This window comes from Peromyscus californicus, unplaced genomic scaffold, assembly GCF_007827085.1.
Source record: "Peromyscus californicus insignis strain IS unplaced genomic scaffold, ASM782708v3 Scaffold_9__1_contigs__length_137607984, whole genome shotgun sequence".
NCBI classification, from domain to species: domain Eukaryota; kingdom Metazoa; phylum Chordata; class Mammalia; order Rodentia; family Cricetidae; genus Peromyscus; species Peromyscus californicus.
In genome coordinates this window covers 73,812,422-73,839,994 of record NW_026294617.1, presented here as the reverse complement: position 1 = coordinate 73,839,994, position 27,573 = coordinate 73,812,422, and the positions used below count along the sequence as shown (strand labels likewise).

Here is a 27,573-nt window from a genome sequence, read left to right as displayed (position 1 = left end):
CTATTTAAGGCGACGAGCTCCACCCTTTTCCGCCCCTTCCTTCGTTTTCACTTTTTTTCCAGCCTCCTTTTTATCACCGGAGGAGCCGCATGTACGGGCGGAGCATGGACTGCTTCCCCTCCCAGCCAATCACCACTCGGCTGCCTCTCTATTGGCCGAGCCCCCCGCGTGCGGTGGCGAATGGGCTGTGAGTGTCTGTATCTGGAGTCACGTGTTGCCGGCAAGCTACCCAATGAGAGCACAAGGTCTGTGTACGCCGGGGGAGGCACGTGCGGAGCCGCACGTGTCTGGGAGGGGGAAGGGGCGGGACCCACCGAGTGAGGCGGAGGTGGGTCGGCCAGACCAGCACAAGCACAGACCGTGAAGGAGCTGGATACCGAACCGGGCTGAACCGACAGACCCAGGCGAGCAGACCAGAGCGGGGCGCTCCGGAAGACTGACCCGGACCGAGAGAGTGGGCTTGTGAGGCCGCAGATCTGGGTGTCGAGAGGAATTGCATCACCTGGAAGGCGCGACCACAGACTGACCGGCGCAGGGCGCCTGACGGTGAGGGATGCGAAAGCTGTGGAGATGGGTGTCCATGGGGGCGGTACCCATAGGGACCTTAGCGGGGTTTGGTGCGCAGATCAGCCTCTAGCGGGTGGCTCTTTAGGTCGCTAAGCTCGCTATGAGGTCTGGAAGGGAACAGCCCAGAACAGCAGGGGAAGGTGTAAAGTCGGGTATTCACTCTGAACCCACAGGAAGAAAGGCTGTGTGGGGTCAACAGCTCTGTGGGGGCCGGCGGTCTGGATTTTGAATGGGGGTGGAAAAGCAAGTTTTTTTGTTTCTGTTGAGAACGGAAAAAATCGTGTTCAGAACGCCCCAGTCTCCCAGTCCCTTTCCAAATCCTTTGGCTGATTTCAGACTCCCTCTCTTTGCTCTTCAGTTGCAGGTTCTGATCTTTGGTACTACGAGAGCTGCTCTTCAGCCCCTGCTCCTGGGCCTATGGATTCTCCATCTAGCATTTCTTCGTATTCCTCCTCCTCTCTCTCCTCGTCATTTTCCACATCCCCTGTGAACAGTGACTCTGGCTTCCCCTCTGATAATGACAGGGAGGGCAAGAGCACCCAGGGGCTCAGGCCAGACGCTGCTGGGCAAAGGGGAGGCTCCCAGCCCAGTCCAGGCCCTATCCGCTGCAGACATCGACCCAGGATTTCTAGTAACCAGCATACAGCCTCTCATCTGGAACAGCGAGGATCTAGGGTCAAAAGATCAAGAGACGGTGAATTGGAGACCCGTCTACACACCGGGGGATGTACCACAGAGGGAGACCTGCTTTTTGCTCAAAAGGTAAGAAAGCACGAGACAGTAGTGCAGTGGCAAACACCTAATTGGTTGATAAGGGCCCTAAGAGGATGGTATTGGCTGCCATACACGACAGCCGGAAAACCACTGCTGGTCCCTTAGTCATTGTGCTGTTTTCCTACAGTGTAAAGAACTCCAAGGGTTCATACGGCCCCTCACAGACCTACTGAATGGACTGAAAATGGGCCGCTTTGACAAAGGTAATTAATAACCTGATTGATACATTTGCGGGGGTGGGGGGTGGGGGGTAGTAGCTCCCCTCCCTGTGTGAAATGTCCATGCCTCTTAAATCTCTCTTTTGGACCTGGGCTATTCCCTGATTGCATCTGTAACTTAATTTCTTTGGGTGAATCCATTTTAACCCCCATCTATCTGTCTTTACATATCCCTCAGTCCCCACCTCTGCTTTCTCTCACGCTGGGGAGTGAGCCTACTGCCTTGTGTACACTAGACGAGCTCTCTGCCACTGAGCTACATCCCACACCCTCTGATCACCCTCTCTCTTTCACGGTAGGGTTGAGTAGCTTCCAGCAGAGTGTGGCCATGGACCGGATCCAGCGTATCGTGGGGGTTTTACAGAAGCCTCAGATGGGGTAAGTCTCCCCATTTCTTTCTTCCTCTCCTCAGTGTCGGATTGAGGGAGACCTGCACAATTCTCCACATCTCTTTTTTCATACTTGACTTTTAAACTATGCCGTTTTCACAGAGAACGGTATCTAGGGACCTTGCTGCAAGTGGAAGGGATGTTAAAGACATGGTTCCCTCATGTGGCTGCCCAGAAGTCATCCTTAGGAGGTAGCAGGCATCAGATAAGCAAGGTAAGAACCTAGAACCAAGGAAGCCATGGGAGAAGAATCCAGAAATGGACTGTGCGTGGAGAGATGTGTCCCTCCTCCCCTTTTCCTTAAGCCCCCCCCAACATGGAAGGGAATGCCTAGTTTTGTGCAGTACTGTGATGTTTACATTTAGCCGAGGTACTGGTTCCATTTTGTTGGGATCCCACAAAATTTAACCCTACCTTCCTGTTTTGGCTTACCTGCTTTCTGAAGATACAGAAGGCTTTTGACTCTGGCCAAGTGACTCACACAGGAAGAGGCCTCAGTTCTTCTTTACAGCTCTGTTCTTCCTTGCACCCTCCAAACCCTTCCCCTCTCCATCTTTTGACTCCTGTCAAAATATTCTTGGCCAAACCTCATGTGTCTATAGTGGGTTTCTATTTTTGTTTGTTTTGTTTTCTTTCTTTCTTTCTTTCTTGTTTTTGTTTTTCGATTCAGGGTTTCTCTGTGTAGCTTTGCGCCTCTCCTGGAACTCGCTTTGGAGACCAGGCTGGCCTCGAACTCACAGAGATCCGCCTGCCCCTGCTGCCCGAGTGCTGGGATTAAAGGCGTGCGCCACCACCGCCCGGCACTGTTTTGTTTTCTTTTTTTTCAAGACAGGGTTTCTCTGTGTAGTTCTGGCTGTCTTGGAACTCACAGAGATCTGCCTGCCTCTGCCTCTTGAGTGCTTGGGTTAAAGGCAAATGCCACCATGTCCAGCTAAATCAACTATAGTTTTGTTTTGTTTTGTTTTTGTTTTTGTTTTTATGGTGTTTTGCCTGCATGTATGACTGTGAGGGTGTCGGATCTTCTGGAACTGTAGTTACAGACAGTTGTGAGCTGCCATGTGGGTGCTGGGGATTGAACCCAGGTACTGTGGAAGAGCAGCCAGTGCTCTTAACAACTGAGCCATGTCGCTAGCTCCTCAACTATAGTTTTTAATGATGTGAAAATAATTGACTGAAAAGTAACAGGATCATGCCTCATGAAGAACTAAACATGGAAAATGAGGATTTTCAATACAGAAATCAGGACATTAATTCACTTACACTTCTCTGGCTGGGGTGTGGTTAATTCACTTACAGGTCTCTGGCTGGGGTGTGATTAATTCACTTACACTTCTCTTAGAGTGTTCTCCGGCCACATGACAGGCTGGGTTTGATTCTCTTAACAACACAAAAAAGTACTTTAAAGAAATGGAACAGGAATCATTGTGTACGTAGTGAGAACTGTAGGACTGTTTTATCTTGTCCCTTTCTAGTAGCCTAATAGCATGTGTGACACAACAGCCACCACCTCTCAACTGTTTGTTGAATAAATGGAAGCTTTCCTTGATTGCTAAAATTTTCACTTAATCATCACCTGGCAAGACCACACCTGTTGCACAAACAATGTGTGTCTGCACTGCACAGTGGGTTCTCAAGGCTAGCTAAGGTCCAGGCCAGGGGGCTAATCTGTAAGCCTTCCTACCTGATGCTTTTCTCCTTTCCCCACTCTCCAGCACTTTCCACGCCACCAGAGTGACTCGGCTGCTTCCTCCCCTGCACCTCTCATGGAGAAGCTGGGCCAGACACAACTAGGACCTTTTCTTTTGAAACCAGCACAGCCGTGGCACCCCACAGAATGGCCAGCGATGAACCTCACCTGGACTCACAGCACTCCCATTTGTAACCCTCCCCTCAGCTCCCAAGGCTCCGCCTCTAGCCACAGTTCCTCAGGCTCTGGGGCCAGCATTGGTGTCATCCTCGTCCTCCAGAAAGGAGGCCAGCCCTTCACCCACTCTGCCCCAGGCACTCCCATCCCACCGGCCACACTGTCTCCTGTCACCCCTGGTGAGCTGAAGAAGCCGTCTGGAGATGGAGAGGGGCCTTGTTGCCACAGTTTGCCAGCAACGGTGCCATCAGACTGCAGCTGCACCCTCTGTCCCCCTGTCCTCCCTACCACTGTCGGCGAGATGACGGCAGGACCCCGAGACCCACAGATGAGCAGCCATCCTGCAGCTGCCCCAGCCCTCAGCCCTAACCCAGGCTCTGCAACTGTCCTCTGAGCTCCAGTTTGTGTAAATATATGTTTGTGGTTTTGTTTTTGTTTTTTTTTTAACTTTTAATGTATTTGTGGTGAGGAAAAATACATCCTTTCTGATTAAAGACATTTTTTACCTAAACACTGCTGACTGTGGTAAATTGAAATTCAGCCTTGAATACCATAAATCTTACCCACTGGGCTTCTGAAAAGAAGATAGGGGACAAAAGTGTTTGTGAATACGAGCTCCACAAGGCTGAGTCTGACTGGGAAAAGACAAAACCTGTGAGGGGCACTGGAGCTGCTGCTTCCATAGGGGACACCCTTGGGACACTTAAGAGGTTCAGACTTGAGGTGGATTTGTTGTTATTTTTTTCTGTTCACCCTCAGAAACTAGTGCCCTTCCCTTTGTCTCTCCCTGTGGAATCTTCCAGCTGGGCAGACAAGCAGGTTCTTCTGCTCTGGCGCAGCTCTGCTTTGATGGGAGCTGTTGATGCTTGGGGGTAAATGCCTATGTAACCTGCTGCTGCCTCCAGAAGAGCCAAAGCCAAAACAGCCACGGGGGTGCCAGTTTTGAAGAGGGCAGAGTGCCTTAGAATTGCTGAGGTCAGGACAGGGGCACTCGGACTCTGGGCCATGTCCTTACTCGAACAGTAACCGCTAAACATAAAGCAGGCCACGGAGAGCTATTCAAGTGTCACTGAGTGAAGTCCATGAATGGATGGATCGCTCCCCTTCTCTGTGTCTTTCTTTCTGATTTGTCCCAGTTTCCAGCAAAACCATTTCCTCTCTCATCCTCAGCCTTTTGAGCGCATCAGATAACTCTGTCATCCCAGTCATTGCTTCTCAGCTGCTCAGCATGCTTCTCGCTAGTCAGACGGCTTCCTCCCATTTCTGGTAAATAAATCACCTCCCTTTATTTCAGAAAATATGGCCTCCTTTCTAAGGCAAACCTTATTTGCGTAGCTTAGGCTGGCCTGGAAATCAAGGTGATTCTGGTGCCCCAGGAATTACATGTGTGAAACACCACTCTTAGCTCTATTTGTGATTTTGATATACACACACAATTTTTGAGACAGGGTCTCACTATGTAACCATGATTGCCTAAAACTTGCTACACAGACCAGGACTGCCTCTGCATCCTGCGTGCTGGGGTTAAAGGAGGCATGAGCCACCATGTCTGGCTCATTTTATTTATTTACTTTAAATTTATTTATTTTTATTTTATGTGCTTTGGTGGTTTTCCTGCATGTATGTCTGTGTGAGGGTGTTGGATCCCCAGAACTGGAGCCACAGACAGTTTTGAGCTGCCATGTGGGTGCTGGGAATTGAACCCAGGTCCTCTGGAAGAGCAGCCAGTGCTGTTAATCACTGAGTCAGTGTTCCAGGCCCTCGTTTTATTTTTTAAGATTTATTTTCACTTTATGTGTATGATTATTTGCCTGTATGTATGTATGTGTACCATATGCATGCCTGGTACCCAAGAAGGTCAGAAGAAGGCATTGGATCCCCTGGAACTGGAATAACAGATGTTTGCGGGCCACCATGTAGGTGCTGGGGACTGAACTCAGGTCCTCTGCAAGAGCAGCAAGTGCTCCTAACTCCTGAGCCATCTCTCCAGCCCCTTGGATTTCCTTTTATTTGTGAAACTTTGGTAATTTGTATTTGCTATCCATAATAATTACTCCCTGGTGTCATCAGTTACTGGCTTACTGAAAACACTGCCTGAGCCTACACAACCTTCTCTCTTTGCTCGGTAGTTCTTCCTCAGTCCCACTCCCACTCACACTCAGTACTAGGGATTGAACTTTGGTCCCAAGCATGCTAGGCAAGTGCTCTACCACAGCCTTCATCCCAGCGTGCTCCATAATTGCGCAGAGTGGTTTTTCTAATACCTCATTACCACTCTAGCTAACTGCTAGCAGCCCAGCTTACACTCCTTTCATTTTGTTGCACCTTCCAAAGTAACTAGTGAGCCCACAAAATGAGCACAGGTGTTTTAGAATATACCTTCCACCTAATCAACAGTGAAACCCAGGAGCCTCCACAAAGGCTGTGCTTGGTATCACCTGACGCAATGCTGCCTTCGGAAACTTTCCTAGCTTAGATCTTGTGACTACACACAGTCCCAACTCTCCTCTTACCCAACTGGCAGCACTTTCTAGGTTTCTTAATGGCCCTGTTTCCACCCACCCCAGAGTGTGGGTGTTCTCTGAGGTGCTAGGCTTGGCTTTTCTCTACATATATCCAATGATGGTAACTTTGCATTTTTTATTGCCTTTATTTTTTCCTCAAATTAGATAAATGCTAAACTTTCATTTCCTGTTCTAACGTTTGCCCTAAGAAGGCACACTGAATGTATACATTTTTGCTGGGAAGTTTTATTCATATACTGCTTATACAAAAATTAACAAAGGGGCCAGTAACATGGCTCATGGCCTTTATCTAAAGATCCTTATAGGCAAGTCTTACTGACTTTGATACCTTGATTCCACATGGTAGAAGGCCAGAACCAACTCCCACAAGTTGTTATCTGGCCTCTGCATATGCACATACCCATGCAGGCACAGATACACACACGAAGTATTTTTGTTGTTGTTTAATTATTAGGACTAGAGAGACGGCTCAGCAATTAAGAGCACTCTTGTAGAGGACCAAGGTTCAGTTTCCAGCACCCACATGGTGGCTCACAACCCTTTGTAATTCTGGTTGCAGGGTATCTGATGCCCTCTTCTGACCTCCGTGGGCACCAGGCATGCCTATTTTGAACATACGTGCAGGCAAAACACTCATACACATAAAATAAATCTAAAACATTTGAATTAATTAAAATTTTATAGCTGGGTGGTGGTGGCAGCAGTGGCCTTTAATCCCAGCACGCAGGAGGCAGAGGCAGAGAGATCTCAGTTCCAGGACAGCCTGGACTACACAGAGAAACCCTGTCTCGAAAAACCAAACGAACAAAAAACTATTAAAATTTTAACATTTTCTGGCTGGGGAGGTAGCTCTAAAATAGCACATGCTAAACATGCACAAAGCCATGGGTAAAATCCCTAGCACCCCATAAAACTGGGTATGGTGGCATATGCATGTAATCTCAGCACTTGGAAGGTAAGGCAGGAGGATCAAAAGTTAAGGTCATCCCCAGGTACAGATCTTCTTCCAGACCACCTTAGACTGTCTTAAAAACAAGTGAGGAGCACTGGAGAGAGAGATGGCTAGGCAGCCAAGGGCAGTTGCTATCTAATCATGAGGACTAGCGCTGGGATCCCAGAAACCAGTTAATAAGCCCGGCATGGGCATCTCACAAATATCTATACAGCTCTGAGGAATCTAATGACCTCTTCTGGAATCACATATACAGGAACATGCACCTGTACATATATCTGCACATACATTCGCACACGTGCATGCAAGCACACACACACACACACACCCCTGTCTTTAAAGTAAAAGGCCTGGTGAGACAGCTCAGTGGGTAAAGGCCCCTGCCGCCACCAAGCCTGAGGACCTGAGTTCAAACCATGGGACCCACCTGGTGGAAGGAGAGAAACCATTTTGGCAAGATGTCCTCTGACCTCCTTACGCGGTGACACATACACGAGCCTGCGTTTGAGCCCTAGTACACAGAATTAATTGCCCTCCTAATTAATTAGTTAATTAATAGTGAAATACAGTTAATTTGTAATAATAGTGAAATAAATTAATTTCACTAAGTTAATAGTGAAATACAGGATTCCAACATTTTTCTAGATAACTAGGCTCAAAACTTGGGGGCACTGATTTGGGTAGATGGCTCAGAGGCTATCAGCACTGGAAGCTCTTCCCGAGGACTCAGGTTAGTTTCCCAGCACCCACATGGTGACTCATAACATCTGTAAATCCAGATCCAGGGGTCTGATCCCCTCTCTGGCCTCCCTGGAAACCAGGCACACACGCAGACAAAACACCCATGCACATTAAAAAAATTTTTTAGCCGGGCGGTGGTGGCGCACGCCTTTAATCCCAGCACTTGGGAGGCAGAGCCAGGTGGATCTCTGTGAGTTTGAGGCCAGCCTGGGCTACAGAGCAAGATCTAGGACAGGCTCCAAAACTACACAGAGAAACCCTGTCTCAAAAAACAAAACAAAAAAAGCAACAAAAAAAAAAATGTTTTTTTAATCTAGTAAAAAAGAAAAAAATTAACAAAGGGGTGGGAAAGTTGGCTCAACAGTTAAGAGCACTTGTTGCTCTTGCAGAAAACCCAGCTTCAATTCCCAGCACGTACATGGTAGCTCACAACTGTCTGTAACTCCAGACCCAAGGGATTCAATGCCCTGTTCTAGCCTCCATGAGCACCAGATACATACGCAGTATACATACGTTCATGTAGGCAAAAATACTCATACACATAATAAGAAAATAAACCTTAAAAATAAGACAAAAATTCACAAAGTACCTTTATATCTTATCCCATTTGATTCTTAGGACAAATTCTGTGAGATCAACAGAGTAGCTATTAAGCCATTTTACAAATAAGGAAGAAGATAGAGAGTTCATCTAACAAGATCCAGATCATAAATATTTGTAGGCCATATATCCCCATTTCTTTTACCCAACTCTACCACCGTAGCCCAAATTAACCATACACAATCAACAAATAAACGTGATAGTATTCCAATATTTTATTAATACGAAAAAAAGTGCAGACTCCTAGTTTGAGTAACTAGTTCAAAGTCATATATCTGATGGCTCCCAGTACCTGAATAGAAACCAGAACTCCTTTCCACCGTATTATGCAACTATCCATATAATTAATTTGGCACTTATTATATGCTACCCAGTCTAAATTTGAGTCTACGTACTTTCAGTCGTGCTACAGACACTGGAATAGTATCAACAGTGCCTGACAGAGGCCAGATGCTCAATGCAAGGTTTGTTGACAAGCATAAGGGTGTCCTAGCCTAGCTTCACTTGGGTACTTTGGATTCGGCTTACTACGAGGTAGGCTTACGTTTTGTGTAAGTACCTACTAACTGATGATGCTCTGGATAGATGACTCAGTGGTTAGGAATATTTATTTCTCTTGCAAAGGACCTAGATTCAGTTCCCAATAACCACATGTCAGCTCACAACCACCGGTTAACTCCAGTTCCAGGGATCCAACACCTCTCCTATCTTTCTTGGGCTCCTACATGCACATGGTGCACATACATACACTCAGGCGCACACACATAAAATAAAAACAAATCTTTTAAAGAAATAACAGATGAGGATGTATCTGTGTGTGTCGTGGGGAGGTTTTTCTGCATTCATTACTTCTGAACCCATGCAAATAACTGTACATGGATATGTGGGGACAGCATACACATAAGGTTGTCAAGACAGTGTGAAAAAAATTTAAAAAAAAAATCAAAAAACAGATATTTCTACCAGGTCTTACTAGGCAACAAATGACAACGTTGGCATTTAAAAACAAACAAACAAAACACTTCTATTTTAAATCCTGCAGGCGTTTCCTATTTCTTTCTTTAGTGATTCCACTTTATTTAGTGAAATGGCTTAGGCAGATGATGAAATGGGAAACTCACAGTAAGTAATTTCTTTTTCTTAACTTTTAGGCGGAAGAAGGGTGTGGATCTGTTGTTCACCGGGTGAGCAGATCTGTCCTTTTTAAATAGATAACATTCTCCGGACGCTTCCCATTTCCCATCCAGAAAACGAAACCGCTCAGATCTCGTAAAGGTTTAGCGGGGTTACAGCTACGGATCGGGCTGACCTTCTCGCAGACCCAAGGGCTCCATAGGAAGGCGAGGAAGCTGGTCCTCTGACTTTGTCAGGCGTAGAGTCCAGCGCCTGCGCTCAGGAGCGAACCTTCGCAACGACGGACCGTAAGCTTCCGCAGCCGACGGCGCCCTTCAGCGCCGCTTCCTCCCGCCGCGGGGATTCCGTAGCTTCCGCTTCCGGTCCGGGGCGTCCTGGTGTCCGGGCGCTGAGGCGGCTGGTAAGGTGCTGGCGGGGATCTGGACAGCAAAGCTGGTGTGGCGGGAGGGCAGGATTTCGCCTGGAGGCCTGGTCCCCAGAGACGTAGAAAACCTATTTTTTTTTTTTTTTTTTTTGGTTTTTCGAGACAGGGTTTCTCTGTGTAGCTTTGCGCCTTTCCTGGAACTCGCTTTGGAGACCAGGCTGGCCTCGAATTGACAGAAATCCGCCTGCCTCTGCCTCCCGAGTGCTGGGATTAAAAGTGTGCACCACCACCACCACCACCCCGGCTTTTGAAGTTGCATTTATTTATTTATTTTGTGCGGCGAGGAGTGCGGTAGTCAGACCAACTTGCAGGAGCCCGTCCTCTCCCAACACCATATAGGTCCTGGGCTCGAACTCAGGTCGTCAAGCTTGGCTGCAAGTGCCTTTACTTGCTGAGCCATATCGTTGCAGTGTGAGAAGAGGGATATTGATAACGATTGGCTTCTACTTTCTCTTTTTTAAAAAGTTATTTCTATTTTATGTGTATGAGTGTTTTGCTTGCTTGCGTGTATGTGTGGGCACCACAGAAGCCAGAAGAGGGCGTTGGATCCTCCGGACTGGAGTTACAGATGGTTGTGAGCCACCATATGGGTGCTGGGAATCAAACCCGGGTCTTCTTAACCACTGATCCATCTCTGCAGACCTGCTTGTCCTTTCTGAGATGTGAGGAATCCTTCCTACCTGGTTCCATGGGTTCTATTTCTAGATTGAATAAAACCACCTGTGGTAATGTGTGACTCCGTTGGGCTGTTCTCTTACTGATTTTCCAGCTTCCCTGCTCCTTGTCAGTCTGTAGGTCCTGAAGAATGAAGATTTGAAAGCAAGGCCATGGCTAAACACCTGAAGTTCATTGCCAGGACTGTGATGGTTCAGGAGGGGAACGTGGAAGGTGCATACAGAACCCTGAACAGGTAAAAAGAATCGGAGTTTTGCTTGTGGAAATGTGGGATTATCCTTTACTGAGCTTACCCCCTCATAAACTGTTCTCAGACTGGTCCCAGCCCAGTGTTTAGGCTTTTACACTGTAGCCCTTCAATTTCTTATTGCAAAAAATGAAGTTCTTCCCAAATCAAACTTGATGGAGTTTACCCAGCATGCAGTCATCATCCCTTGACGAACCTGCATGCTCTCTGAGGTTTTGGAAAGAGCCCAGAAGTCTGTGCCTGCTTGTGTACAGCTCCTGGGAGGTGGAGACAGGAAGAATCTGAGAACAATGTAGGCTACATCGACTAGACTGTCTCAGCTGACCTCTCCCTATCTCAAAAAAAAAAAAAAAAAGCTAGAAGGGAGATGAAGAACAAGAAGAACCAGCGTAGTGCATGAAAAATGGCTGAGACCGCTTCTGTGAAGATCAATTCCTTTGTGATTTTGTTCATTTCATGTAGCTCAGGCTGGCCTAGGATGGGCAGGGTAGCTAAGGATAACCTTGACTCCTGATCTTCCAAGTCCTGAGATTATGTGTCCGCTATCACTTACATGGCCAGCTAGAAAAGATGAACTCTGGTTTTGTTCTTGGAGGAACAGGTCAAGATGAGACGGTATTACAGGTTCAAAGGGAAGTTAGAGCAGAAGCAAAACTATAGAGCTAGAGGCTGGAAGGTGGTTCCGTGAGGAAGAGGAGCGCTTGCTGCTCTTTCAGAGGACTGACAAGGATGTCCGGGATCTGACACTCTTCTGCCCTCTGCAGGTCCCACACAGGTGACACACAAAAACAGATACATACATACACTTAAAAAATGACGTAGCCGGAGAGGAGGGGCTCCATGGAAAGGTATTTGAACACTAGACTATGGGATAGACAGCAGTCCTAACGGTGCCGCTCCGCTCTAGTTCTTTTAGGCTTCCCTAGTCTGGCATGCCTCGTTTATAGTTTTATTATTTTATTTTTAGTTATGGGGGGGGGTATGTGCATGAGTGCCAGCACCACTGGAGCCCAGCAGCGTGGACCCCCGGAGCTGGAGCGCAGGGAGCTGTGAACCACGGACATGGGTGCTGGAAGCCTGGGAGCCGCCGTCTCTCCAGGGCTCGCTTTGTTTTGTTGAAGTCTGATTTGGGGAGTGGGCGGGTAGAATGTTGGTTTTTGAGAGGTGGTCTCACTGTGTAGCTCTGGCTGGTCTGGAACTGCTGTGTGGAGCAGGCTGTCCTGGAGCTCCTCACTGAGATCCACCCACTCTGCCTCCTGAGTGCTGGGATGCATGCCACCATACTTGTCTTTTCAGCTGGTTTTTCTCCTATTTCCTTGGTTATCGGTCTGTAAGAAAACAATGGGCTTTATCTTAACTTGAAGATTGCTTTGAAGAGAGAGGTTTTTTTCTTTTCTTTATTTGTTTTTGGTTTGGTTTGTTTTTTTTTTTTTTTTTTTTTTTGGTTTTTATCAAGATAGGATTTCTCTGTGTAGCTTTTGGAGCCTGTCCTGGAACTCACTCTGTAGCCTAGGCTGGCCTTGAACTCACAGAGCCCCACCTGCCTTTGCCTCTGCTAAGATTAAAGGCGTGCGCCCCATCACCTGCCTGAGAATTTTCTTATGTAGTACCCTGCAACCAAGTGCTCCTCCGTTCATTTTCAACAGCATTTTCTACCTCTGTCCATTTTGTGTAATGGCATGTATTCCTCATTTCTACTTTCAAAACTATAAAGCAAACGTGAGAAATAAAAATATTTATCATCCCTTGCCTGAAGGAGGTGATCATCTCTTCATTGCCATCAGGTTACAGTCTTATTTAATCATTACTAGGGGTTGGTTTGTTTGAGATTATTTTATTTTTCTTTAATCCCAGCACTTGATTTCTGTGAGCTCAAGGCCATCTTGCCAGGCCAGTGTGCCTTACATAGTCAATTCCAGGACAACCAGGGTTTTGTGTCAAAAAAACAAAACAAAAGGGCTAGGGAGATGGCTCAGCGGTTAAGAGCACTGGCTGCTCTTCCAGAGGACCTGAGTTCAGTTCCCAGCACCCACATGGCAGCTCACAGCTGTCTGTCACTCCAGCTCCAGGGGATCCAATATGGATAAACATGCAGGTAAAAACATGAATGCACATGAAATAAATTTTTAATAGCATTAATTTATGTGTTTATTTAATGTATGTGAGTGACCTGTCTTCAGGGACACCACAAGAGGGAATCAGATCTCATTACAGATGGTTGTGAGCATGTGGTTGCTGGAAATTGAACTCGGGACCTCTTGACAAACAGTGAGCGCTCTTAACCGCTGAGCCATCTCTCCAGCCCATGAAATAAGATTTTTTTTAAAAAATTATTTATATGTATGTATATCTATGCCTTGTGTGTTTGGGTGCCCCCAGAGGAGGGTGTGGAATCCCCTGGAGCTGGATTATAATCCTGGGGCTGTAGCTCAGATGGTATAGCGTTTGAGGCTTTGGGCTTCCTCTCTAGTACTCTATGAACTGGGTGTATTGACACACCCTTATAATTCCCGCAGTTAGAAAGTGGTGGTAGGAGGTAAAAGTATTAAAGATTAAATAAAAATACAATCTAGGTACTAATAAGTAGTTTGTGAGGGAGAAAGAACTAAATGGCAGAAGTAGAGGGTGGAGAAATGGCTCGGTGCTGAAGAGCACAGGCTGCTCTTTGTTTGTTAAGATTTATTTATTTATTTATTTATTATGTATACAGAAGCGGGTGCCAGATCTCATTACAGAAGGGTTTGAGCCACCATGTGGTTGCTGGGAATTGAACTCAGGACCTCTGGAAGAGCAGCCAGTGCTCTTAACCTCTGAGCCATCTCTCCAGCCCTTGTTTTGTTGTTTTGTTTTGTTTTTCGAGACAGGGTTTCTCTGTGTAGCTTTGTACCTTTCCTGGAACTCACTCTGTAGCCCAGGCTAGCCTCGAACTTCCACCTGCCTCTGCCTCCCAAGTGCTGGGATTAAAGGCGTTCGCCACCACTGCCCGGCCAGGCTGCTCTTGTATAGGACCCAGGTTCAATTCTCAGCACCTATACAACATTCTGTAACTCCAGTTCCAGGGGATCTGACACCATCTTTTGGCCTCCATGGGTACCAGGCACATACCACTTACACAGACATAATTGAAGACAAACACTTACACGCATAAAATAATAAAATAAAAATCTTAAAAGTAAGCCGGGCGGTGGTGGCGCATGCCTTTAATCCCAGCACTCCGGAGGCAGAGCCAGGCGGATCTCTGTGAGTTCGAGGCCAGCCTGGGCTACCAAGTGAGTTCCAGGAAAAGGCACAAAGCTCCACAGAGAAACCCTGTCTCGAAAAACCAAAAAAAAAAAAAAAAAAATCTTAAAAAAGTAAATGCTGTGGGGGCTGGAGATGGCTCAACAGTTAAGAGCACTGGGCTACTCTTCCAGAGGTCATGAGTTCAATTCCCAGCAACCACATGGTGGCTCACAACCATCTATAATAGGATCTGATGCCCTCTTCTGGCCTGCAGGTATACATGCAGAGCACTCATACATGAAATATAAATAAATATAAAATTTAAAAAGTAGATGCTGTGTGAATACCTTCTACCATCTGGCTTGGTGTTATTTCGGATCTTGTTCTAAGGAATCTGTTTTCTTTCTTTTTGGGGGACAGAGTCTTATGTAGTCCAGGTTGACCTCAATTTTACCATATAATGGGGTTTTTTTTTTGGTTTGTTTATTTTTTGGTTTTTGGTTTTGGTTTTGGTTTTGGTTTTTTGAGACAGGGTTTCTCTGTGTAGTTTTGGAGCCTGTCCTGGATCTCATTCTGTATACCAGGCTGGCCTCCAACTCAAAGAGCTCTGCCTGGCTCTTCCTCCCAAGTGCTGGGATTAAAGTCGTGTGCCACCACTGCCTGGTTGCTCCTAAGTCTGGGGTTATAGGCCTGTGTCCCACCCCCCACGCCCTCTCTGCAGCTCTGGGGATGGAACCCAGGGCTCCATACATGCCAGGGAAGCACACTGCCAATTTTAAGCTGCTTCCCCAGCTTAGAAATCTGTTTCCTTCAGAAAACAATAAACAAGTACAAGGCAGTTGGGAGTGGTGACGTATGCTTGCAGTCCCAACCCTGGAGAGGCTGAGGCAGGAGAATCTCAAGCTTGAGCTGTACAGACCCTGTCTCATAAAATAAAAAGGACATAAAGCACTTTTTTCTTACTTCAGTTATTAAAACACCAAGGAAATTACAAGTTTAGGGGCAGGGGGCAGTTTATGTTACCTAAAAAGAAAAAGAAAGGGTCTGGGGATGTAGCTCACTTAGAACGGTACTTGACCAGCAATACCATAGAAAATGCCACATGGTGGCCTGTGCCTGTAACTCTGGCATTCAGAGTCGGAAACAGGAAGATCAAGTTATCCTTGGTTACATAGCAAGGCCACGCTGGGCTACCTGAGACTACCAGAAGAAAGGAAGGAAGGAGAGAGAGATTCCATGGGACAAGGAGGGCTTCAGTTAGATGGAGGTGTGTAGAAGAGTAAGTGAAGAGATCTAGACTCCTGGACTCAGACTGATGTTGAATCTCTTTTAGGCTTCCTTATTAATTTGAAAATTTGAAACTGTGGCTTGCAAAGCAGTGCAGTGAGTGTATTGGCAGTGAAAGTCCCTCTTCTGAAAGCTGTGTTTTAGAAATAGACTGGGCCAGGCCAAAGGTGACACAGGACTTTAATCCCAGTATAAAGAAGCAGAGACAGGTGGATTTCTGTGAGTTCAAAGCCAGCCTGGTCTATACAGCAAGTCCCAGGACAGCCAGGGCTACACAGAGAAACCCTGTCTCAAACAACAACAAAATAGTAGACTGGTTAGGGTGGTGCATATGTGTAATCCCAGTCAGCACAAGCTGAGGCAGGAGAGTAAGGGATTCAGGGTTATTCTTGGCTACATATTAAGTCAGAGGGCAGCCTGAGATACTTAAGAACCTGTCTCAAAAACAACAAAAGAAGCTGCACTTTTAGTATAAAAATATATTTGCAAAGAAGAAGAAAGCTGCATTTCTATTCCTTTTTTTTTTTTTAATGTTACAGAAATGTCTTATAAATTGTATTTTGGGTGGGGCGGGGAGTGAGCAGATACTTTGCTCTTAGGGTACTTTTCTAGGCAAGAACTTGTGAACTCACATGTGCATGTGGGGCCCTTGAGTGCCTGGTCCTCCTTGCCAGCTAAATGCATCTTTCCTGACTTAGCGCTCACACATCTTTCCCCAGCTACCCTCTAGTGTCTTCCCTTCGGGTCACCTTTTCTCCATACCTGTCCTGCTCCAGGCTGCTCTTATCTTTCTCAGCGTTTGGATGGTTCTGGTTTCAAAATGAGTCGCTTGTTTTGTGATCTGATTACCGTAGCAGCACAGGTGAGAGGGGAGAGAGGCGTTTAGACCTTTGCTGTATTTGGAGCACAGAAGAAGCCTATAAAGGAAAAACCTATGTGTCTGTCCAGGGGACTGCCACCAAATGCCTGTTATATAACCAGGGGCTCATTGGAGCCCTGAGATGAGGTTATGAAGAGTAGGGGTTGCTGGGAAGCCTCGTGTGATTGGCTCTCCCCCAAACTAGAAAGACAAGCACACTGGAAGCATGCCCGGTTGACCCCTTTTCCTCCTGATGGGCCAGCTTCTGGGCTCCTTCTGTGTACATGCTTGTTGAAGTAGGCTGGCTACAATGACATGTGAATCTGCCTCCCCCAGCTTCCCCTTGTAAGCAGCTCGACTCCTTTTACATAATCAGTTGAATTTTACTAAAACTGGCAGCTGGTTTCCCCTTTGTGTAAGGTTGCCAGGCACCAGAACTCCAAGCTGATCTGTTTACACTGAGCTCTTCATGTGCTAGTCCTTGAACTACCTTTGCAAACAGAAGCAGCACTAGTAACACCTTCCCAAAGTGCTACCGTGGAGCTACATCGTCAGCGTTTTTTATGATGCTTACCCCACCCCGACTGCCTGAACTGGGAGCTAGAGCCAGGGTCTTGCATATAAGATAGGCAAGCACTCTACCACTAAACCACACCCACAGCCCTTTTGCTATTACTTGAGTTCTTTTGGTTTTGCCTATTTGGTTGGTTTTAGGGGTTTTTTTGTTTTTGTTTTGTTTTGTTTTTTGTTTTTTTTCTTTTGAGACAGGGTCTCATGTATCCTAGGCTGGCTATGTATGACTTTGAATTCCTGCCTCTACCTTCCAAGTGCTGGCAAACTACAGGTGTGCAATAATACCACACTGGGTTATATTGTACTGGGGATCAAACCCAGGGCTCCTTCCCACCAGGCAAGCATTCTACCAACTGAGTTACACCCCAAGCCCCATACTTGAGCTCTACTACAAAGCTTGACCTACATACATCCTTGCCTAGTAGAGATGAAGATGAATAAGTGCTTCTACTATGTGTGGGCATGCATGTGTGTATTAATGTGAGTACTCGTGCACGTGTTTGGAGCCAGAAGACACATCAGGAGTCCTGCCTCCAGCACCATTCACCTTTTTTGTTGCTTGTTTGAAACAGGGCTGTCTCTGCCTCCTCATACTGGGATCACAAGTCAGTGCCACCACACCCATCCATTTTACGTGGATTCTGGGAATGGAACTCAGATCTGTGTCAACTCAGCTATCTTCCCAGCTTAGTCTGTGCTTTGAAATTCTTTTTTCCTTTCTCTTTGGTTGAGACAGGGTCTCACTGTATAGTCCTGACTAGTCTGCAACTCACTATGTAAATCAGTCTGGCCTTGAACTCACAGAGCTCCACCTGCCTCTACTTCCCAAGTGCTGGGTCAAAAATTGTACTCTGTGCCCCGCCCCCAGATGATTCCTTTCTTTAGTGCACCTCATCTTCTTGGCTTCCATGTTCTCTTTCCCCTGGTTGAGAAGCCTCACCCAGCTGTCCTCCTCATTGTCTAAGTAAGTCTGTGCAGCCTGCCCAATCACTGGGTACCCTCCAGGCCAATGAGAGATCCTGTCTCAAAAACACATACAGGACACGTCCACACTGCACAGAAGGAAGGTGGGTGTACCTAAGGAATAACTCCTGGGGTTGACCCCTAGCTTCCACAAGCACCTACATGCTCATGTCCACACAGTCATATGATTGGAGCCCCTGATTCATGGGAAAATGGTGAGTGAGGTTATTATAATGTTCCCATTTGTATCACTGATATGAGGAGGGCCTATATTTAGGTAGGCCCCCACTATTACTCAGACTTCAATCATGCCCCCCCCAATTTTTTTCTCTAAGCCTGGGTTTATACTTGTGGGACAAGTGCTCTACTACTGAGCTATATCCCTTTTATTTATTTACTTATTTTTATTCTAAAGCAGGATCTAAGTTGCCAAGGCTGATCTGAAACTTGAGATCCTCTTGCATCAGCCTTCCAAGTCCTGGGCTGTCAGACATGCACCACTACCATGTCAGTTCTTAAATACAAAGAGGAAGGAACTGCATTCTTCACTAAGATCAGATAGGAGTCACTTCTACATGTATATAATTACAGATGGCTTACCCCGTTTGTGCTTTGCTTTGCTCTGGTTTTGGTTTTTTAAGTCAGTCTCTATGTGGCTGTGGTTGGCCTTCAACTCACAGAGGTCTGCCTACTTTTCCTTCCATACACCCGGTTTCATGTGTAGTTTCTGAAATGCTCCCATGGTTAAGATGCACTGCACAGGGAGCCACTGTTCCCATGGGAAGCTGTCCTATACCTCAGGTGTGTTGTGGGGGTCAAACGTTTGAGAACATGACTATAAGCTCCCCAAGAGTAAGAACCGTGGCTGCCTTTTAAATTTATCTCACAGGTTCTTACTGGGGCCTCTGGAAAGAAGTCAGGGCTATGTTACTACTTCCCACTGTAAGTATACAAACACGGGTGGTTTTTGTCCTTGACTTGTGCTGGGCTGTGAAACTGGTAAAGAACAGTCGTGAGCCACAGCAGTGTCTCACCTCCTTGCTTGTCTTTGTACAGAATCCTCACTGCCGACGGGCTTACCGAGGTCATAAAGCGAAGGCGCTACTATGAGAAGCCCTGCCGCCGCCGCCAGCGGGAGAGCTATGAAGCGTGCCGGAGGATCTACAACATGGAGATGGCTCGCAAGATTAACTTCTTGATGCGAAAGACCCGGGCGGATCCATGGCAGGGCTGCTAAGGCCTGTGGATAGAAGACCCACGTTAATTCTATGTCTAACTTTCCTGTTACCTTTCCGTACAATAAACTCAATCACGTGAACAAGAAGGCTTGAACATATAGAAGCTTTCCCAATCCACAGTGGACCCTTTTCTTTTATCGATAGGAAAAAAGTTAATCAAAAACTGGAACAGGAGCAATAATATTGGTTGCCAGTCTAGGAGAGGGGCCAATCAGGAGTTATATGTAATGGTTACAGTTTTGTTTATAAAGATTTGTAGAAGTTCTAGAAACCATGGTAACAAAAAATGTATATATTAGAGTTGGAGAGATGACTCATCTGTTAAGAGAGCTTGCTGGTCTTTTATAGAGGACCTTGGTTGGGTTCCAACACCTACTGGGGGCTTACAAGGTCTTTGACTCCAGTTCCAGGGGATCTGTTGCCACCTTCTGGCCTCTGCATATATGTAGCACACATACTTGCAAAACTTTTTTTGGCGGGGAGGGTCTTTCAAGACAGGGTTTCTCTGTGTGCAAAATACTTTATACACAAAAAATATAAGATTTTAGTGAATGTGGGACTGGAGAGATATCTTGGCTTTTTAAGAGTACTGGCTGCTCTTTCAGAGGACCTTGACACCCACCTGGTGGCTCACAACTGTCTATAACTCCAGTTCCAAGGCAATTTCTTTTCTAACCCTGACAGGCACCAGACACATGTGTAGTACATAGACATACATGTAAGCCAAATACTTAACAAATTAAGTGAGTGAATGTACTTAATATTGCTGAGTGGTACACTTGGTTAAATTTGGTTTGGTTTGGTCTGGTTGTTGTTTTGTTTTGGTGGGGGGTGTGTTTTGTTTTTGACACAGAATCTCACTATGTAGCCCAGGCTGGCCTCACACTCTGAGATCCATCTGCCTCTGCTTCCTCCTTCTTCAGTGCTGGGATTAACAATGTGCGCCACCATGCCCAACTACATTGCTGTGCTTTTAAAGTTTAAAGCCCATTTTCAGAGTCGGGAAGGCAAGGAAAAGTTCCAACTGTAAAAAAAATACTGCATTTCCTACCCAATTTTTAAGAGCCCCAAAGCAAGTCTCACTGGAAATGCAGATGAGTCTTTTTTATTAAGCTACCCTCCACCCTTTGAGTAGAGAAGTATGTATGTAAACTAATGCTGAAATCCTTGTCCAAAAGAATCCGAAGAACAAACCTAACAAGGCTAACTCCTGTTTCCGCCCTTGAGGTTTCCTGGATGTGCTCAGGAAGGCAGGGGGAAAATGCACTAGCGGGTGATAGAGCAGTAAATGAACAGGAAGGAAGTAGCGGTGCTCAGAGTGAGAGGTAGGTGTCGCATCAGAATGTGCAATGCCTGGGGATCAAGGCCAGCAACCGCTGTCCTGTGTGAACTCACACACAGCTGTAAGTTCTCGCTGTGCCGGCATCTTCCCACAGCAAGCGTCCTGACCAGTAAGGAAACCTGTCCTTTCTCTGCTGCATCTGCTTCCCTGTCTTGGTCTCCCGAGTGGAGCGCCTCCAGTGTTGTGGGGTTGACACAAGCGTCTGTGGAAGAAATCAGAGAACCTTCTCCGCATGGACTTGAGGGGTAGCATTTAGGGTTAGTGAGTGCACACAGCCCCTTGTGGTGGAATGCACCGGCTTTCTAGATTTCTAGCCTTTGCTGTCACTTACTTTGGAGATAGGAAAGCTGGCCTCAAACGTGCAGTTTGCCCGCCTGACCCTCTCCAGATGGTGTTGCAGGTTTGTCCCTTCTCCAGTGGCTGGTGCTGCTGAGCCTTTCAGGAATTTATTCACCTTTCCCCTTTGAAGGGGCATTCAAGTCCTTAGCCACCTCTGAAATTATTTTTTGGCTGCCGAGTTGGAGTTTCTTTCATTCTCGTGACAAGGTCTATCAGATACCTGACATGGAGATGTTGCCACCCACCCTGTGGGTTATCTCCCCCCCCCCCCCCCCCCCCCGGGTTTTTCCATGTAGTTTTTTGGTTCCTGTCCTGGAACTCACTCCCAGCCTCCTAAGGACAGGGATTACTGGCATCTACCATGTCCAGCCCAGTGCACAGATGTTTTCCACATCCATGAAGTACAGTTTTCTTTGTTGCCTTTGTTTTTGATGTCCCATCCAAGAATTCATTGCCAAATCCAGTGTCGTGGAGACTAAACTTGTTTTCCTCTAAGAGTTTTATAATTTTTCACTCTTAATTTTAGTATAGTTTTTTAAAATTTAGATCTTTGAACCATGCAAATTAATGAGAATTTAACTACATTTTTGGGGTGTTGGATTTCAGTATCCCTTGTAGCCCAGACTGACCTCAAACTCAACATTTAGTTGAGACTAGTCTTGAACACCTAATCTTCCTTCATCCAACTCCATGTTTTCAGACAAAAATTAAAAAAAAAAAGAGAGAGAGACAGTGTCTCACCGTACAGCCTTGGCTGTCCTAGAACTCACTATGTACAACATATTTGCCTGCCTCTGTGTCTAAATACTGAGAGTGAAGGCATGTACCACCACTCCCAGCCAAAAACTAACTTTAAAAAATTACATTTATGCCCAGCGGTAGTGGCGCACGCCTTTAATCCCAGCACTTGGGAGGCAGAGCCAGGCGGATCTCTGTGAGTTCGAGGCCAGCCTGGTCTACAAAGTGAGTTCCAGGAAAGGCGCAAAGCTACACAGAGAAACCCTATCTCAAAGGGAAAAAAAAAAGCTACACAGTAAAACCTTGTGAAAAACCAAAAGGAAAAAAAAAAAAAATCTGAGTTCAATATTCTATGGGAAATATTTTAGAGGAATTGGTTTTATTTTCAGTATTTAATCAGATGAGTTTAAAATAACTATTAGTCTCTCAGTTACTGGCTGTGATTTCCTCCATATGATTTTTCTGAATTGTTTCCTCCATTAGGAAATGACAAAAGAAGTCAGGCACAGTGACACACACATGTAGTCCTAACCTCCCAAACTGAAGAACCAGGGTCACTTGAGCCCAGGAATTCAAAGCCAATCTGGAGAAAACAGACCTCAAACAGAGAAGGGGGAAATAGGAATCCCTTCAGGGGGATTAAATGATATATTCAAACATACTAAACGGGGGTACTGGCAGAAGGAAAGATGTGAATGAGTAGAACAGAATAAACTCATATATGGTCAGATTGTTGATATTATTGTAGTGCTGGGCATCACATCCAGGGCTGAACCATGTTAGGCAAGTGCTATACCACTGAGCTACATCCCAAGTTCTGGTTTACTGACTTAAAATAGTTTTTTCTTTAAATTTGTGTGTCTGCATGTGAAGGTCTGAAGACAACTCTTAGGAGTCATTTTCTCCAGCCCCCTCACTGTATCTTGAACTCAAACTTAGGCCGTTGTCAGACTCCTCTGCTTAAAGAGACAAGGCTGCCAACGCTGTTCAAAAGGGAAAGGACGGCCTGATAAACAAATACTGTGAGGGCTGGCTTTGGTGGTTCAGGCCTGTAATCTCAGTATTTAAGAAAGGAAGATGGGGGGTGGAGGTGGCACACACCTTTAATCCCAGCACTCAGGAGGCAGAGGCAGGTGGATCTCTGGTCTACATAGTGAGTTTCAGGACATCCAGGGCTACACAAAGAAACCCTGTCTTGAACAAACAAACAAACAAACAAAAAAACCCAAAAAAACAAAAAACAAAAAAAAGGAAAGAAAAGAAAACAAATGGAGGTGGGAACATCAGGAGTTCAAGGTCTCCCTCCACGGCATATTGAGTTTGATGCCAGCCTAGACGACATAAGACCTCTCTCAAAACAAAACAAATAATAGTATTGGGAAACTGGATATTCACAAGCATAAAAATGAAGTTAAAGCTGGAAATGGTGCCACAACAGTAGAACACCAGAAGTAATTTCTCTTACCTAACTGCATTTTGATGTCTCTTATCTAACCGATATCCACTCCCCCCACCTTTCCCAGAAGAATTTCCATTCTTTTAAAAAAAATTGTAAATCTTAATAAAATAAAATAAATTTTTGTATTGCATTTTGGGGGAGATGTAAAGAGGAACTGCCACAAAGTATTTATTAAGTACTTATTGTGCGAGTGTTAAGTATTTAAGACGTATCAGTGAACAGAGGCGTCAGAGGGCTAGCACTAAGCCTAAGCAAACGTGTATAAATATGGTGGATATACCATACATACGTACAGTACAGTACGAAAAGGAAAATGGCAACCAAGAGTGTCAAGTATCAAAATTAAATAAAGTGGCCACAAAGGTTTCTCTGGGGCCAATATGAACGGAATTCTGCGCGAAGGAGAGTAGAGTGCAAATATTGCAGATTTCTAAGTAAAGAGCACCACAAGATGGAAAGCGACACGCCAGGAAGTGGTCCAGATTCTGAGGCTGAGTAAGCAATGGGAACACTAAGTGTGATCCCCACAGGTTAGGGTGAGGCAGGTCTTGTTGGTGTTTCATTGGTTAAAGGAAAGCCAGGGGATAGCTCTGAGTGTGTGTTCTTTTTGTTGTGTTAGATTAGGGAGACAAATTTAGGGAGGGATGGCTAATACTAGTGATTATAGCTTTTTCGTATAAGAAAGGCCATTTTGAGCACGAATGTGGAAGTCCCCGCCTTTAGTTCTATCAGTAATCTTAGCGCACTAACTCTGGCTGCCGACCGATTTCTGCTCCAGGCAATAATGACTGGACTAATGTGGGAATCGCTCCGCGGGCAGTCAGCCGGTTAATCTTTAGGGTCTCGCTGCGCATGCGCCTCGCCGCCGGCACAAGGATACCGCGGCTGCGCGGCCGCGGCCCCGCCTTCCCTGGTCACGTGCTATGGGGACCGCAGCGTGGCGGCGGCTGTGGCAGTAGCGACGGCGGGCCGTAGGGCGACCGGAAGGTTTCCGGTTCCGGTGTAACGTTCGGGCTCCGTCTCAGGGGCTGAAGTTTGTGAGGTGAGTAGTGGCCCCGCACCCCGAGAGGCTAGCCTTCGGTCCGAGCGGCTGGACAGGGCTCTGTCCGAGGGGAGGACCGGGCGGGAGTCCTCGGCGGGAAGCAGGCTGAGAGGAGCGCCCGGTTCTTTGGGGGGGAACGAGTCCGAATGGGCTTGCTGGAGGAAAAGGGCGGGGGCGGGAAGAGCAGGGTGGGCAGACCGGTGAGGAGTTAGGTCGGACCGGTGGGGCGGGGGCCAGTTGGAAAAATCAGCAAAGATGGAAGCATTGGGGTGCCAGGGGCTTAGAGCTCAGTAGAGTAAGGGATTCCTTCGGAAGCTGGGATTCTGCTACCTGCTCATTCATAAGAGAGCGTTCTGCCTTCCTCGGCTCCCTCCAACCCCCCCACCGACGCTGCCGCCTCTTCGCTGTTAGGATTGAACATTTGGTTAGTGGCAACTCTGGTAACTGAAACTTTCTTATCCATTGACTGTCTCGTTTGCACATTTATGAAGCATCGGGTCGAATTTGAAGACGTCCATTTGTTGGCATAGTGCTTGGGCGCACATCCAGTCTGATAGCATGCTTCACCTATTTGGCTTTTGAAATTGCTTACACTTTCTAGCCTATTTTTCAATTATAGTGGGTTGTAAGTCCCATTAACATGAGGATTCTTGACTATCTTGATCACTGCTGTATGTGTCCTTACATGCAGTAAGTATTCTGTTCGACAATAGTTACTTAAGTATTTATTGAATGGAATGCTATGTCAAATGTTGCCATTTTCTAAGATGAGTAAACTGAGGCTCTGGGGAATTAACTTATTTGCCTAAGGGCTTATAAATAGTGGTGCTTAGTATATATACTATCTGTTCAGTGAGCTTTTTTCTCCGCTCTTGTTAGTGCTTGTGTTTGCTTTCTTTTTCATAGGCAGTAAGTATACTATCTCATGATGACCCAAAAAACGCTATCACAGGATTATTCATAAAACGTGTTACTGAGGCACAGCCTTCCAGCTTCATTCAGATATATCAAAGTTAATACTACATGGTGGCAGATCTTATGAGAAATCAATCTGTCAAGAGTGTAGGAGCTAATTAGACTGCATCTTTCTGTTTTATGACAAGGTCTCTTGTAGCCAAGGGTGAGTTTGAACTCTGTAGCCAAGGTTAGACCTGAATTCCTGATTCTCCTGTCTTTACCTCCCTTCTGCTGGGATTACAGGCTTGTATGATCTAGATGTCTTTAAACATCTTGGAAGGGACTGGAGAGATGGCTCAGTGGTTAAGAGCACTCTCTCTTCTTCCAGAGGACCCAGGTTCAATTCCCAGCATTCACATGGCAGCTTATAGCTGCCTGTAATTCTGCCTCCAGGGGATCCGACACCCTCACACAGACATAACATACATGTAGGCAAAACACCATTGTACATGAAATAAAAATAAATAGAAGTGAAGTTTTCTCTATGCTTGTGAGGATGTTTGAGATTTAAAACTTGTGTTTTACCCAAATGTAAGCATGAGTAGTGTTGAAATTTTTATACCAGCTTGCGTTAAGTAGTAGAAGTTTGTTGTGGAGAGTTTAGTAGTTTTGTTGTGGAGTAGTTTAAGTAAAAGAATAAAAGTGAGGAGGGAGAGAATTTGAAAACATGAATAGCCTTTTTCTGAGTTTAGGGTTTATTCTCATTAAGTCAGCTGACAAGTCCTATAGAGTACAATATTGAATTATTGATGTGTAGAATGCACACCACCATGAATAAAACTACAGAGAAATGTAACAGCATTCTTAAGGATTATGAGATTTTAACACAGGAGAACTGACTTTATAAACCCTCTTTTGCACCCCTTAGAAAAGTCTTAGGTCAGAGCTTCCAGAAGTAGAAGAAATAGTAAAGTTGACTTCTAGAATGATTCTTTAAATGTTCTGTTTGTCTGTCCTTTGTATAACAGGGTCAGGAGTTAGAACTCATTCCTCAGACTAGGTTATTCCTAGTTTGTTTATTCTTCAGATAGCATTGATGACTGATTCTGAATTAGAATTAAAACATCAAATGAATGAGGCATGGTGGTGTATTCCCAGAACCCCTCACTGGGCAAGCAGAGGGAGGAAGGGTGCGAGTGTTAAGTTCTTCATGAGCTGCATAGTGAGAGCCTATCTCAACCACCAAAAGAGCGACTGGGACAGCTTCCTTCTGCTTTGAAGCTTGGTTTTGGGGGAAAGCATTTCCCTTCCTATGAATTGTAGTGACATGACTAGGGATTGAAACTAGGAATGGGGAAAGCACTCCTTCCTGTTCTACTAACTAGTACCCTGACTTGTTTGTCTGTTCCCCTTTCTCTGACTCCTGCTTGGTTTATTTTTAGGTGTAGCATTTCGTCTCATTTGAGCTGTCATTCCCCCCCCCCAAATGGCGCTGTCTAAGCGGGAGCTGGATGAGCTGAAGCCATGGATAGAGAAGACGGTGAAGAGAGTGCTGGGTTTCTCCGAGCCCACGGTGGTCACGGCGGCATTGAACTGTGTGGGGAAGGGCATGGATAAGAAGAAGGCGGCTGGTATGTACCCTTCGGATTCTTCTGACTTAAGGGGTGAATTCATTCCAAACATTGATTTGAACTTCTCCAGATTGTCTCTATTGGGAGCAAATCAAAGAAAGGTCAGACTAGTGAACCTCTCCTCACCCCCCACCATACCCCCTTTTTGTTTGGTTTGGTTTGGTTTTGGGTAGACAAGGACTCCTATGTAGCCTTGTCTGATCTAGAACTTGCTGGGTAGACCAGGCTAGCCTTGAACTCAGAGATCCACTTGCTTCTGCCTCCTGAGTGCTAGGATTAAAGGTGTGTACTACCCCCACCCCCTTTTTAAAGACAGGGTCTCATGGAGCCCAGCGTGGCTTCCAACTCACTGTGTAGCTGAGGATGGCCTAATACTTAGGGTTCTCATGTCTCTGCATGAACAGTTCTCAACCTGTGGGTCTTGACCCCACAGGGGTCACATATCAGATATCCTGCACATCATTTATTAACATTATAATTCATAACAGCAAAATTACAGTTATGAAGTAGCAGTGAAATAATTTTATGGTTGGGGGTCACAACATGAGGAACTGTACTAAAGGGTCCCAGCCTTAGGAAGGTTGAGAACCACTGCTCTACATCCTGAATTCTGGGATATGAGCATGCACCACACCTGGCTTATGCAGTGCTGGAGATGGAGGAAACCAGGACCTAGGCAAGCACTCTACCAACTGAGCCACGTCCTTTCCTTATTTTTTCTTCTGTTACAATGGGAAGAGTGTAAATAACCAATCTTTTTCTCTCTCGTTATTGTTTGTGGCACATTATGAATCAGTCTTTGGCCACCATACCAAGTCACATAAGTTTGCTTAGGAAACACTCTGCAGTCAAATAGCCTGATGTGATTGACAT

At 46.0% G+C, this 27,573-nt stretch overlaps 3 protein-coding genes across 6 annotated transcripts in view; all 3 read left to right on the top strand.

The window, feature by feature from the left end:
* The first annotated feature begins 431 nt into the window (after positions 1–431).
* On the top strand, positions 432–4,323 carry Ciart (circadian associated repressor of transcription). The gene is made up of 6 exons (XM_052731270.1): positions 432–546; positions 926–1,329; positions 1,469–1,544; positions 1,859–1,937; positions 2,051–2,162; positions 3,661–4,323. Exons 2-6 carry the CDS (start codon positions 985–987, stop codon positions 4,204–4,206), a joined length of 1,158 nt encoding a protein of 385 aa, XP_052587230.1. The 5' UTR covers positions 432–546; positions 926–984; the 3' UTR covers positions 4,207–4,323.
* A 5,727-nt stretch (positions 4,324–10,050) lies between these two features.
* Positions 10,051–20,055, top strand: Mrps21 (mitochondrial ribosomal protein S21). Its single transcript, XM_052731286.1, has 3 exons — positions 10,051–10,164; positions 10,977–11,098; positions 19,071–20,055. The coding sequence occupies exons 2-3, from the start codon at positions 11,016–11,018 to the stop codon at positions 19,249–19,251; spliced, it is 264 nt and encodes an 87-aa protein (XP_052587246.1). The 5' UTR covers positions 10,051–10,164; positions 10,977–11,015; the 3' UTR covers positions 19,252–20,055.
* A 3,987-nt stretch (positions 20,056–24,042) lies between these two features.
* The window catches only part of Prpf3 (pre-mRNA processing factor 3), a 28,137-nt gene continuing 24,606 nt past the window's right edge, over positions 24,043–27,573 (top strand). For 2 of the 4 annotated variants that reach the window (XR_008216556.1, XM_052731266.1), the window contains exons 1-2: positions 24,044–24,172; positions 26,512–26,700. Coding sequence is in view for 3 of the 4 variants with exons in the window: in XM_052731266.1 (XP_052587226.1) it covers positions 26,556–26,700 (145 nt within the window). In the remaining variant the exon portion in view is untranslated. Of the gene's footprint in view, positions 24,173–24,441; positions 24,597–26,511; positions 26,701–27,573 lie in introns of those variants that run through there. The other 2 variants (XM_052731268.1, XM_052731267.1) reach the window with 2 other exon arrangements.